Consider the following 14,918-nt stretch of genomic DNA (forward strand, 5'->3'; position numbering starts at 1 on the left):
AAGTCTTAAAATGTATGGTACAGGTCCACTAACTTTTGATATGTTTTTTAAGTGATCATAGTTGCTCTAATTGTGTTACTGACTTGACTTTCAAAGTAAAGATCAGAGTCCAGAATAATGACACAAGATTCTCTGTTTTATCTTTATTTATCTGTACAAATATCTGGACGTGCAGGAATTGATTTAATTATTACAGATAACCAACTTGTTTACATGACTGAGATTATCAGAGGCAACAGAATTGTACAGCTGTCCGTCACCTGCATAATATGTATTTTATTTCCTTATAATGTTGCCAAGTTGGAGCATGTATTTGAAAGTACTGACAGAAACACGTGCTCTTTTCTGTGGGGAAAAAGTCTTTTAAATCAGAATATTCTGATCAACTGCATCACAGGTTGACTAAAGTAGATGATCTTTTAATATCACTGATCTTCAGGTCATTACTTGAATAATGAAATATTTCCAAGATCTGATGTGAACACAATACAGATGGAGAAAAACTGTCCAAGTATTTAAATACAATCTTTTCTAGCATTTTAATAATGGAGAAAATGTTTAGTAATTAAGTTCAGTAAGAAATGAACAATGTATCTGGGCTCTTTTTCTTCAGTTATGCTGAGATAGGAGCTGCAGTGACCTCATCTTCAAATAACGACACGTTAAATTTTTCCTGTGACAACAATTTAATGTTATCTGCACTCTTGACATATCAGATTGTTGTCATGATTGGAACTTGGTGAAATGAAAACAGTTTCCAAGTTTTAAACTTGAGTCATTGTATCTCGTGTCACAAGTTAAATGTGTGTCCAAAAATAACAAGAAAATGAAATAAAAATCTCATTTGAGTATTTTTTGTATGAAAATCCATGTTCTTGTCTTGTAAACGTAGAGATAGGCTTGTTAACTCACATGGAGGTCAGGATCAATTACAGAAATTCATCCAATCAAATGTGATTTAGAGTAACTAGCTATCCGTGTCCATTATATAAAACTGCACTTTCCATTGGCTAGTGGCAAGTTAGCAGAGCAATATCTAAGTGGGAGTGTACTGATTTCAGTGTCAACCTTTAATTTCAAAAGAATGAGGCTGTGGTTGTTATCCTCCATTTTACCCATATCCTCCTCATAATCGAAAATAGGTGAGGACATGTGTGTGGTGCCCAACAGTCCTGTCGCCCTTGAGCTCTGTATCTCCCTCTATCTTTTTACAGCTCCTCATTGCTTTATTCCCTAAATCACACTTACATTTTAACAATCCAATCATATCTGTAGTATTCAAAATTCTTCTTGTAACTAAGCCCCAGCAACATATTCACATTCATTTCAAAAAGACATTACATGACTGAAGGTAACAATGCTCTAACTTCCATTTCACTGTGACTTTAAATGTTTCTTCTAGGAATAATCATGGTCTCTCCAACTGTTTAATTGTGCAGTTATTCCTTGGCCTCAGAGAATGGAGTGTCACCACAGAAAATACACATCTTGTTACTGTTACTGACTACACAGACTCTCCCCATATTCTGTGCACAAATGTTCTTGACTCATTGATTATCAGTCCCTTTATTTTCAAATGACAGTGTTACAGGCATACACACTACAGAGCAGACACATTGGCATCATGGTTGGGCTCTATTCAATTCAGACAAATTGTTGGTTTTTACTGAGACTCACTCAAAAATATGGTTTTGCTCCCAGAGGATTGCTGAGACCCACCTTGTAAATGACTAACAGAAAATGTAACATGAGTAAATCAGCTGTAGTGTCTATCTGCAGATAAACCAAACAAGTATCTCCACAGATGCATTAGTGATGCTGTGGTATTTCTTAGTGCTGTGACCTTCAAATAGCAATGGTTTTAAGGATCAGAACTATGAAGAGCATTCACTAGCAGGACTGATTAGAACTGACATGAAGACAGAGCCAGGTCTGTTTGGACACATGCTATGTTGGGATCTGTTATCCCATGTTATGGCGGTTTCCATAACCTTTGCGATGAGTATCTTTCCATTCATCCCAGTTTCTGGCTTTCAACAGAGACTCATCATCATTTTCAGCTTGTTTTTCTTCTTCTTCTTCCCTTTCATTTGCATCAGTGTCCTCCTCTATGGCAATCTTCCTGGGTAACCCCTGGTCAGGCAGGACTCCATGTTTCCTGTGCTGTTCATACCAGTCATCTACGGTCATGGTGGGAAGGCTGGGGTAACCAGCCCCAAACACCTGAGCCTGCAGATGAAGCAAACACATTGTATCACACAGTAGCACAGCATCTAAATCGACGTTCCATAGATCATAAGATTGTGGTGTCTTTGCAGTGTAGCTCCGGTCTGCATATACGTTTTGTGGCACAGCAGCTTTCAGTGCTGATGGGCTATTACTTGTGACCTGTAACCAATCAGATAGTGCTGTGGGCAGGACATTGAGTGAGACTACATAGTGGTGAGTACAGAGAGACAGTTGTAACAGAGCTCTAAATGCACACATAAAAATACATTTATATATATTTATGCTGATGAAACTGATAAATTATATTCATTACAGAAAGCTGATTAAATAATAAAAAACGAAAACAACTCATTTTTTATTTTTCAAAACACTTCAATAGAAGCTTCGAATGTTAAAAAAAATTACATTTGGTACAGCCATAAAACTGGTAGTGCACATTGACTACTGCTCAGTACCTTGACTGTTAACTGTAATAGGAATTTAATGTTTTAATGAACGCGTTCACCGAGGTCCTCATGTAGTGCCCTGGATTTATTCAATTCAATTTTATTTGTATAGCCCCAAATCACAACAAAAGTTGTCTCAGGACACTTTCCATATAGAGCTGGTACAGGCTGAGCTCTTTTATCTACAGAGACCCAACAATTCCCTCGTGAGCAAGCACTTGGCGACAGTGGTGAGGAAAAACTTCCTTTTAACAGGCAGAAACCTCAGGCAGAACCAGGCTCTGGGTGGGCGGCCATCTGCCTCGACCGGTTGGGTGAGAGAGGGTGAGCAAGAGAGAGAGAGTGAGACAGATAGAAATGCAGTCAGAGAGAGAGAGAGACAGACAGAAATGTAATTACAGTAACAATGACAGTGGATGTAATAACAGTAGCTGCAGTTGCAGTGGATGTCAGGCAGGGCCATAGCAGGAGTTGCAGCTGTAATCCACAATCCAGATTCAGCCACTATCCATGGGAACCTGCGAGACGACAAGCACAGAGACTCCGGGGAAGAAGCTAAGTTAGTAACACACCGTGTTAAAAAGGCATGACAGCCTGACTCTGTGTCTTGCCTGTGAATTACCAACCATCAGTGCTGCTCTTTACTATGAATCTGTATGATCTCTGGAGCATCATTTAGATGGTGGACAATGTTGCTACTATCTTTGTTGGACAGGTAGCTAATGTTAGTCTCATTTGCTCACTATCTAATGATTGTTACTGATGCAATATAGCAAATGTAAGCTTACAACAATTCACTTTTTACAAACATCCCATGAGGCACTTACACAGGAATTATATACGGAAATTAAGCCTTAAATATGAGGCATGCAAACTTTTGTTCTATACTCCATCTTAAGTGATGTGGCAGCATGTTTGCATTACTGAAGAAGATGGGCTGTGTATCACAGACCTTTGCTCTGTTATGTATTGTGTTCGAGGGTGCAATTTCCTCTGAGGTGCTGCAGACAAGTTACCCTCACTTACAAAATCCTATTTTTCTTCCTACTCCCACTTTAAGGACTACAATTTCTTTAAATAGTGTCCTGGCTGTCCAGTTGCTAAAAACCAGATAAGAGCAGAGCCCAAGCAGAGTTTGTGCCCTAGGTATTGCCCATTCAGCTACATACAGGCTCCCTATAACTGTCTAACTCGTGGAACTTGTTGTTTTAGCTGCAGAGACTTCTTAGCACGTACGAAAACCTCTGCAAGTCCAGATGAAATGGCATTTTGAGAGTAGCTTATGTACGTATTTCCAAGTGAAACAGGATAGGCAGGTGGGGCAGTGGTTGGGAGTAACTCGATTTAAATGTTGAAAAGTGGGGGCTTCAAAACAAACATGAGTTGAATGTTAACCTCCATTCAGTTGAGAGTACTACTCTCCTTCAACAACTTCATCAGCCCCATGACCAGAGAAGGCACAAAACATTCTGAGGTGGTGAACACCTGAAGACACACTGACATTCCCTGCTATTGTTGGTGAACTTGAATCTTGGCTAAAAGATGAAGACTGATTGATGGGTGGATATCATGATATTTTTGCTTGAAACTGGTTGATTCAAGCTACATTAGCACACGTTATATTTTGTTTACAGGTGTAAAACATGATTGGACTTTGCCATAGGAATAAAAAAAATGATTTTTGTGGGGGTTTTTTGACATATATTGTTTTATAGGTGCACAGTAAGTGATCTAAAAGGGTGAAAAGGGTATTTCTCATTTCACGACTAACCATGATACTTTAATCTGTCTGGAAGAGTTGGACAGTTGGTTTGTTTTTCTGACTGTGTGTTAAACTGGTTTAAAACATACATCGAAGGAAGGAAGTTTTTCGTCAGTCTTGGAGATCATGTGTCTGAAAAACATGAGGTGGCAGTTGCCTTGGTCCATTACTGCTGTCATTATGCTGCCACTTGATGACATCATTAGACAAGACAATGTTTTGATAGTTAAATAAGAAACCACTTCTGAGGAAGAACAAGAAGAAGAAGAAGAATTGCTTGGGCCAAGAAACAAGGAATGGACTTCAGACTGAACGTCACAGGAAATCAATCCTGCCTGTGGCCATCAAACTGTACAACTCCTCCCTCTGAATGGCCCTTGTCTCAGTATATACATTTGCTTAGTTATCTGTATATATATTTTGTGTGTGTGTGTGTGTGTGTGTATGTATATATATTTTTATTTTTATTTTTTTTCTCTTTTAATTGCACTACATGTTAATCTCTTCTTTCTCCTCTATATTTCTCCTATCTCTTCTTCATCTCTTCAATTTCTTCTATTCTTTTAAGGAGCACCTCAAACAAAAACAATTTCCCCGGGGATCAATAAAGTATATCTGATTCTGATTTGATATAGATAGATAGATAGATAGATAGATAGACAGATAGATAGTTTTTTTATAAACTTTTTTTCTCTTATTAACTTTTTTTTTTTATATAGATATGTTTGAGATCATTTCTATTTTCATATCATCCCTGATATACCCGAGACACAAGCCTGGATGGAGCAGGTGCTGAGAGGTGTGTAGATTATAATGACAGAATCGCTTGTGGTCTTGATACAATGTTAGGGTCAAAGAAAAACGTAACATCTTGTATTTGTGGGTATGTTATGGGCTTTACCCAGATGTCAAAGAGCTTAAGGATATTACACAGTCTATATTTCGGTTAAACTTAGTGTATCTTTAATATTACAATTGTTATCTTTATCCTATCCATAACGTTAGAGCAAAGTTATGGTGGGGAGGCATATGCAGAAAAGAGATGCAGAGAGTCAGATCCATGGAAGAGAGACAACAAATTGGTTTGTAATTAAGGATTTAAAATTCCCTCATCACTTGTTCTGATGATGACATGCCACACGACCAGAAACATTTTGTACACGGTCTCATTTGTTTCTCACATCTTAGCTCTGATATGTTTGTTAAATCACCTCAGAAGCATACTCTGTATGCTACTTCTGCAATCACCAGCAGCTGGCATGTTGTGAATTTTGTCAATGAATGACTTCATGCGGCTGGTTCACGACCTGCTGGTCCCTACACCATCTCTACACATACTCTCACCTGTACAGCGTCCTTGGTGAGTATGAAGGGTTTCATGGGAGGCCTGACTGGCTGAGTTGGCTGCTTGGCAGCACCCTGCTTCAGACCATCCATCTTCTTGAGTATCTCCATCTCCTGGTCAATGCTTTCTATTTCCTCCAGACACAGAGTGACCCATCTCTGGAGATTCAGAATGTAAAAATCTCTGCTGACTTCATCATCGGTCTGTCCGCTGTCCACAGCTCTTCGAACATCTGACAGTCTGTTTTCCAGCTCCTTCTTCTGACGGTACCGCTCAATCTTAGCTTGTCTCTGTGCTGCCATGGAAATCAGGTCTGACGAGCAGGTGACAGACTGGAACAACAAGCACACACCATAGTTTTGAGTATCACCTCATTCATTTTCAAACTGTGCTGTAAGTGACGCTTTAATAGAAACATTTATTTGTAAGTCACAGTGCTCCTTCTTTTGTTGTCTTTCCTCTACATCCATTCACTTGTGCATAATTTGTCCTTATTTATTCAGATTCTCAGCAGTCATTTTGTCATTCGAGCACTGTCCCACCAGGAACTCTTTTTTTCTGTTCTGCTCCAATCATTGGTGTAGCTACTGTTTGTATGAACAGAACACTTTGTGCATGTCCTTCACAATAAAAGCATAATAATTTGAAGCCAGTGATAGGTCATAATAGTTAAGTAACCTTAGCTTATGAGGATCAAAAGATCACTTGAAAAAAGATTATCTATCAATTTTCATTACTTTTGTTGGGAAGAATTAAATACAAGGGTTTAATAGATTTTAATACATCTCTGAGGACTCACAGTCAAGAGAGTAGAAAACTAGCACTGCTCCCTTGTCCACTACATACTACTTATATTTCCCAGCATACATTCAATTGCCAGTTTATTAGGTAAAGCTGGCTAAAACTAACCCAGACTAATGCAACAGGCCTGCAATAAATACTACCTTTGCGAAGGTTATAGTATTCAGTATTTGTTTAAAAAGAATTGTTGATTCAATTTTGATCATTTTGGAGGCTGCACATTGTGGTGCCATTGAGTTGTATTGCACTATATTATTCTAATATCTTGTCCATGTCCATATTAATGAGGGTAGACTAAATATTACACCTCTAATTGTAACCCCATAACGTTCAACGGCAGGAAAAACATTATTACAATTATACAGTTGAATCAATACTTCTAAAACCGTTTAAACAAAGCTATTATAAGATTATGCATTATTACGTCCATGAAGGGAGGATCTATTGCAGGACTGTTGTATTTGAGTGCTTTAGTTTCAGCTAGGTGTAAGTGATAAATTAGCCACTAAGTGTATGTTCATTTATTCCTGGTCAGATTATCTGTTGTATTCTATCTATGTCTATGCTCGCCTTTATGTAAAGCAATATTTTGACGGACCAGAATAGAAACAAATAAAAACAAATTATTAAAAAAGAATTTACCATTACGCTGAATGTAGTTGTTGTAATTAGCAGGAGCCCTGCACTTGTTTTTCTTCAACGAGAAGGCTTCATTGCCTCATTTGCAAGCATGTCACTACATATTACGCAGAGCCGGCTTGGTGTGTGAGAATCACTTGAAGCGACCATCCCGTATTTTAAGTAGGACTGCTGAAACTGTCTCTTAAATGCAGCTTTCTTTTTCTTGGAAGTTTTAGGCTCATCTGCTTCTGTATCATCATTTGGCCTTTTCCCCTTTCAGAAGAAGCTGTGTGGGCTTACTTTTTTTGCTACGGTATCACATGACCGAGATGTGTGCATGTACATGTGTACAGACAGGGGCACAGGCAGATGCACCTGATTTTCAAAATAAAACTTCTTTCAGACTCTGATGATCAATAAAATATTTTTTGCTCAGTCTCTCTGTGTGGCCCACTACCAAATGCCCAGTGGTTGGGGACCACTGCCATATATTGTTTGCAAGTGAGATTTCAAAGCCATGCGCATGTATATGTTGGATTCCACATTACGAGTGTGCCATATCATATCATTCTTGAAGAAATAACAAAACTCATATTGTGATAATGGCAATATTCCGACTTATTGATGTAATGATGTCATACCATACCATTACACACAGCAACAATGAGCATGGCTGAAAGTCAATGTAACAGGCTCCACAGTAGAGGAAAAGGGGAACAACTTCAGTGGCGTGGAAATGATTTGCTTACAAAAAACAAAAATAAGATATACAACAAACTTATGAAAGAAGTCCATCCACTATGCTCTGCTACTGCTAAGCTTGTTACTCCCTCACTACGAAGAAGGGCCATCTATCGCTCAAAAAAATCTAGACTGCTTGCTGCAGAAACTCACAGAAAACATTTTCCATTGCAGGCTGAATACTTACAAAAAAAGAAAAGAAAAATATCAGTTAGAATTCTTCTAGAATCACACAGAGGGAAAATTTCACAGCACCACAAACATGCACCACTTCAGATAGAATGTCCCTTCCATTTGATCCTATCCCCCACACCAAAAGAGGGCCAAAAGAGACCTGAAACTGAAAAACAGCTTTTGTAACTGAAAAGAACAGAGAACTGGCAAAACACCATCTCCCTGTACAATTCACTGGGCAGTTAATTACTGAATTGTGGAGCAGTAAGACACACCCCTGCAAACCAGCAATGCAAAGATGAAAAAGTGGCTGATGGTATGCCACTCTTGTTCTAGTCCATGCAGTTCATGTTGGTTCTGTTTGCCCTACAATGGCAAATTGCAGTACTACAGATCTGATCAAAATTGAGTTAGAATCTGTAACTGTTCTTTGTCATCTTTAACTAATATTATTCCATAGAAATGTGTAATTCCCATGAATAAAGCTTTTAAAATTTAACATAGACTACAAAACCGACCTAAAAGCCATGCAAAAACAGCAACTACCACCATGCTACTGAGAAATGTAGTTAAAGTAGTAAAACTACTAATTTTAATGTCGTTAATGTCCGAGACTGACAATCACATGTATTGACATTATGTACTTTGGCAGAAAACCCAAAATATATTACATAAGTAGTCAGTGTACCACAGCGGTAACAGACACACACACTGCGTGGTACACAGCAGAGGGTCTTTCCTGTAACAACAAAACCAGCTGAGCTTGTGTTTGCAGTATGAAGTGTGGACGCAAAAAGCTCTGAGAAAAAAGTTTGCCACATTCAACCTCTTAGTCAGGTTATTAAGCTGGCTTCAAATGAGCCTTAACGTTCACACATTGTCTTTTGACTGTCCCTAAATATCAAATATACCAACACTGCCTCAGTGTGCCAGTCTACAATAGATGCTACTAGCTGCAGAGTGTGCTAATGCCAAATTCAACAGGCTAACCCGCAAAATAAACAGTTACATAACATAAAATGTCAAAACTCAGAGGTTCTAAGTTTGGCACTGTATCAATCCATCTTTGAGTTTCAGTTTTGTAGCAAATCCTGCTTTGTATTGGCCCTCAGTAGTCAGAAGTAAAATGATTAGTACATACATAACGTTACAAGCCTAAGAGTTTCCAAGTTGTTGTTGGGACATTTCCATCAAGTTAATTCGCTGGGTCTCCACTTCCTCGATGGTGAGAGTAGATTTCGTGTTGGTTCTTGCATCCAACAACCGCAAAATTAGGCCATCCAATCAGTAATAAATAACAATAGCATGCTAATTGATGTACATCTGTTGTTACATCGAAAACTGGCCTGTAGCTGCCATCCAATAGTGTTGCCGTGTTGTGTGACTGGCAAACCATATGGAATAATGATCACTGATGACTTTGTATTCCCTAGAGCACATATGTCAAACCTATTCCACAAAGGGCTGAGTGGCTGAAGGTTTTCTTTCCAACCAAGCAGCAGCACACCAGTCTTGAATCATTTCATTAGCTGATCTCAGTCTTCAGACAGCTGATTGGTCAGACTGCGTGCTCTTGACTGGTTGGAGGAAAAACCTGCAGCCACACGGCCCTTTGTGGAATAGGTTTGACATGTCTGCCCTAGAGGATGGAATACTTCATGAATGATTTGCTTTGTATAATCTGATATTGGTAGGCGTGTTCAATTTAGGGATGTCAGTTTTGGCTCATTTTGCTGTCGATAGCCCAGCAGCTCTTAACCAGCAACAACCTTGTTAATTTTCCACTGAGGAGCACTCTGGACTGCATCTCCCAGTCAGTGATGTTCTGAAAAGATTTCAATGTCCGGGACAATGGGAGACATTCAGGTCAAATGTTATCTGCGTTTATGGACCTTATTTTCCTGTGTTTTTGTGTCAACGTGACTAATGGGGACACCATTTTTTTTTAAATGGTCCAGTATTGAATAAGAGCACTGCAGCTGACAGTTGCAAAATGGGCTGCAATAATCCCTCTGTGCATTTGCACACTGTCAATGAACCTCAACTGAAAGTGCTACCACGCTTAGATTGTTATTCTGAGTATCTGATGACACTATGGAAAGGACCTTTTTGTTTAACCAGAAATAGCGAATATATTGTTCTCGCAATACAGAAACAGCAATTATATCATCATAAAACACACTCATGAAAACTGGACAGAAACAAAACTCACCAAAACTGTATTGGTTCATCGTTACACTGTTCCAACAATCATCACCAACTCTTGTTTGGTCAAAATAAACTCTTACTTCATCAAATCAGAACAGGAGCAAGAGAGAGGGTGGAAAATAGGGGGAAACTGTGTTGAGTCAACTTATTTTCACATCTGTAGGATTATTTTCAAGTGGACATTATGACTGGAGACTCTAAAATATATCAAACCTCAACAGATTTTCCCAGTAAAAAACAGTAATTCCCAAAATTCCTTGGAAACGGCATGAAAAGTAACATCTCCTCATGCATGTTGAGACAGGTGGTTTATTCGCAATTAAAATCATTATAACTCACTGAATTTTCAATGATGTTCAAGCTTTTTGTTTTGTTACAAATGCCATTTATGACAAAGGATACTCAGTTAAATTAAAAATGCATGTTTACATGCCAATATGCTTTGTCTTATGTAGATAGTAACAGAACTGGTTCTATAATATTAAAGATTAACTTATCCTGTGTAGTTTCTAAGTATGTTCCTTTTTCTTCCTGCATATAAACTGGCTGCCGTGATAAAATTTTGTTCATACTTATGGAAATAAATGAAGACTTAGTTTTAAAAAAAAAAGACATCATTAAAACAAACACATTACAACAAAGTTAAAAGCAAAATAAAAGCAAATTACTGGCAGGCTTCACAATTGCATTTTTTATTACTTTACAGTGAAATATTCTCATTTTGCCAATTTCCATTTTAACTTATATATTATGTACGCAAAAATATATCCAGAGTATCAACAGGGATGCGCAGATTTGTAGTGCAGCGGTTACATATCCTGGTAAACTAATCTTACAGTTTTGTATAAGCGAAAATAAATTACTGAGGGCCACATGTTTATAGAGATGAAGACTACAAATTTTCTCTATAAAATCTATAAAAAGATTGATGAGTGATCGATATAATTTTTAGATTCTTACTGATATATAACTTTAATAAAAATGTTCTTAATATCAGAACAGTCACTTAACTTCATGTTCGCTTAAAATATCTTATTTTGATAACAAACAAATGAAATACAGCCAAATGAAATTTACGCATTAAAGGAACTGGGAGTGGAAAAAGGATATTTCTTGGCTAACTTTTGATAAGGAACAGCAGTTCTTGCTAAAATTTTTGAAGAATTGATCCTTAAATATGAGTCCTTTTATTCAGTAATGTCTGCCCAGATCCTAGGTGTGGCCATTGACTTGAATGTGCTGCATGCTGTTGAAGAACAAAGAAAGTTTTTGGATTGCAGTTTTTAGTAGTTATTCTATGGGGCCAGAACAGAGACTGTAAATTTTGGCATCAAAAATAACATTTGGCATTGAAAATGGAAAGATTGTCATTGAAACACTATTGGAAAAAAATATATTGGCAATTAGACAAGTACTGGCACTGGAAAAGGTTCCACTGAAAAACACAAACATTAAAAATTATTTCATTTCATTTGTATATTTTGTAACTTTGATGTTTTTCAATGACAATCTTCTGTTTTTTTTTTCATCGTCTCTTTTCAATGACTTTTTTTTTTTGTTTACACTGGCAGTTTTTTAACACTGTCAGGTTTTGACGTAGAAGGTTTTGATGTGGAGAGGAGGGGTTCGAGGGGATAAGCAAAGAGAGTGTGAGCTACGTAACTTAATACTAATGAGAAAACGACACTCCTTTAAACCCGAGGTCTTGCTGAAGCCTCTGGCACGATCTTACCCCGAGCATACCGCTGTCCATGTCTGATGAAAACAAAACACTGTATGAGCAGTACGGATCTAATATAAATGACACTGCACACATGATATAAATTTACCGAGATTTGTAGCCTACTACTCGTTTGAACCGTAATATATGGATATATTATTTAGCAAGAGGTGTTATGTCCCTGCTATTAACCATGACGGGAAAATAAAGAAAATGTTTGTCTGAAAACATTTCTTGTTGACGTTTGGATGGTGACCTGTATGCAACATTAATGACCTTTGCCAGTCGATTGCCTGGTGAAGTGATGGACTGCACCACTTGTGGTTGTTTTTACAGATGGTTAACAGACGTTTAACACACGTGTCACAATTTTGTGGTCCAAGTAACAAAACTTTCTACCTGTCGGTGGATAGTAGCAGTAAGTGCCAGAATCGGTATGACAAAAGTTGACATAACGTTACCAATCAGTATCGACATGTTGCTACTAGTACTGGCGATATTAGTGAAGTTACTCGTTACTGTTACGGGTATTGCACAAAAACGTTACGATAGCTACATGTAAATGTTCGAAAGGTATTTGAACCTCTTCAAATTGAGGCACACCACTGGACCTACGAACTCATTATCTGTCACTTCTGCTGGTGTAAACTTTAGCAAAACCGCTTAATGTTACCGTGGCTGTAGAGAATCCATTTTCTGATGCTGCGTCGGAACTCTTGTTTTCATCCGTCGACTTCGGCACTTCAAACTGCAATATATTATACTCTTTACATCTCCTCAAGAAATCCATAAAGTAAGCCCGGGCTGTTTGAACTATCTCAAGCCGTTTGTCTCTGTTGGTCTGCTTCATGGTCAGAGCTCCTAACAGAGCAGGCAGCAGCAGGTATTTCAGGTCTACCGTGGCTATCTCCTCAAGCTCTTCATTGCGACTGAATAGATCGAGCTGAGCCACCATTCTTGACGCTTCTTCCAGCATACTCATGCCACGTTTAACTGTGATCTGAATGCTGTTAGAGCCAAGTGGTTCGTTTGTACTGTTGACCTCCTCAAATATCTTCCAACCACGATCTAGCAGGTCAGATAATTTAGGATGTTCTGCGTCTGAACTCAATGACCGCGTAACATCGTTGTTTGCCTCACATTCCGCCATCTTGTCAAAGTTTCCGGGTTCTGTCTTCTTCGTTTTGTATTTCTTTTAGGCAGACCAAAGGATTCAAGGAGTATTACTGCCCACTACAGGTCGATCATTTAGACACTTTTCTTTACCCTATAAAATGTTCAATATGGGCCTCTACACCACTATAGCCTCTCCTAGTATTATACTGCGTTTTGGTATTTTGCACAGGCATGTTAAGACAAATAAATGCTAACCTGCTGTACATTTAATGCATGGTAATCTGTTGACACAGTTTAAGTAAACTCTACCACCAAGAAGGAATGAAAGGTGATGATAGCTGAGAGATGATTAGCTGACATAGAAAAATGATGGCAAGTGGCATTTAATATTATTTAGCAAACATAAATACATTTCACCCACATTATTAGTAAATATAAATCAACTTCACCTAGATCATTAGGAAATAGAAATCAATTTGCACTAAATAATTCTTAAAAATAAATCAATTTCACCAAGATGATTAGTAAATCTCATTTACTGTGTAACTTTTATTAACATGTACTTATTTTTATTTATTTATTTGCTTAAATTTAGTTAAATTGTTATAGTTTCACGCAATACTTTTTAATAACAATTGATTCAAGATTCAAGATTGCTTTTATTGTCATTGAGCATGGCCATGTCAATGAAATTTGCATTGCAACCACCGTGTAGAAGAAAAGATAATAAAATAAGATAAAATAAGATGAACTCACAACTAGATAAAATAAACTCACAAATAAGATAAAATAAACTCACAGGACATAAAAAGTCAGCATTTAAAACGTATATACAATATACATAAAATGCAATAGAACTGTGTGTATACTTAAATGTTAAGTACACAGAAGGTGCAAGTGAAGGTGGTCGCAGTGTGCAAAAAAAAATGAATTCCTCACAGTCTCTCCCTCCAATAGGTGGGAGTGACTGTGTGTGGCTATGTGGGGGGGAATGTATGTTTGGCAGCGGGGGGGAGGAGGTGTGGGTGTGAGGCAGCGGGGGAAGGGGTGTGTGACTGCAGGGGAGGGGTGAGTGTGTGGGTGTTGCTGCGGGGTGGTGAGGTGTGTGTGAGGTGCTGCAGGGGATGATTGCTCTGACAGCTCTGGGGAAGAAGCTGTCCCTCAGTCTGTTGGTGGTTGTTCTTATGTTCCTGTACCGCTTTCCTGATGGAAGCGGTACAAACAGTCTGTGGCCCGGGTGGCTGGAGTCCGTGGCGATGGACCTTGCCCTCTTCTTGACCCGGCCTGCATATACAGAGTCCAGGTCAGGAAGGGGGCAGCCCACGATGCCTTGTGCAGTTTTTACCACCCGTGCCAGTTGTTTCCTCTCCTGTGCCGTGCAGCTGCCATACCACACTGTCACACTGAGGCAGAGGATACTCTCGATCGTGGCCCTGTAAAAGTTCAGGAGCAGCCGAGAGGACAGTCCAGCCCGTTTCAGTTTCCTGAGGAAGAAAAGCCTTTGTTGTGCCTTCTTCACCAGGCGGGAGGTGTTCATAGACCAGGAGAGGTCAGATGTGATGTGGAGGCCCAGGAACTTGATGTTGTCCACACGCTCCACCACTTCTCCGTCCATGAGGAGGGGGGCGTGATCCATCTTCCTGGACCTCCTAAAGTCCACAATGACCTCCTTGGTCTTCCCTGTGTTCAGAACCAGGCTGTTGGCTGAACACCAGTGGGTGAGCTGGTGAATCTCCTCTCTGTAGTGGGTCTCGT

General features: G+C 38.8%; 1 protein-coding gene across 1 annotated transcript; it reads right to left on the reverse strand.

Annotated features, from left to right (window-relative positions):
- Positions 1-128: 128 nt before the first annotated feature.
- Positions 129-13,213, reverse strand: igbp1 (immunoglobulin (CD79A) binding protein 1). The gene is made up of 3 exons (XM_076738799.1): positions 12,721-13,213; positions 5,782-6,114; positions 129-2,229 (listed from the first exon to the last, which is right to left on the reverse strand). Exons 1-3 carry the CDS (start codon positions 13,195-13,197, stop codon positions 1,963-1,965), a joined length of 1,077 nt encoding a protein of 358 aa, XP_076594914.1. The 5' UTR covers positions 13,198-13,213; the 3' UTR covers positions 129-1,962.
- Positions 13,214-14,918: the final 1,705 nt, after the last annotated feature.

Source organism: Chaetodon auriga, chromosome 9, assembly GCF_051107435.1.
Source record: "Chaetodon auriga isolate fChaAug3 chromosome 9, fChaAug3.hap1, whole genome shotgun sequence".
In the NCBI taxonomy this organism is placed as follows: domain Eukaryota; kingdom Metazoa; phylum Chordata; class Actinopteri; order Chaetodontiformes; family Chaetodontidae; genus Chaetodon; species Chaetodon auriga.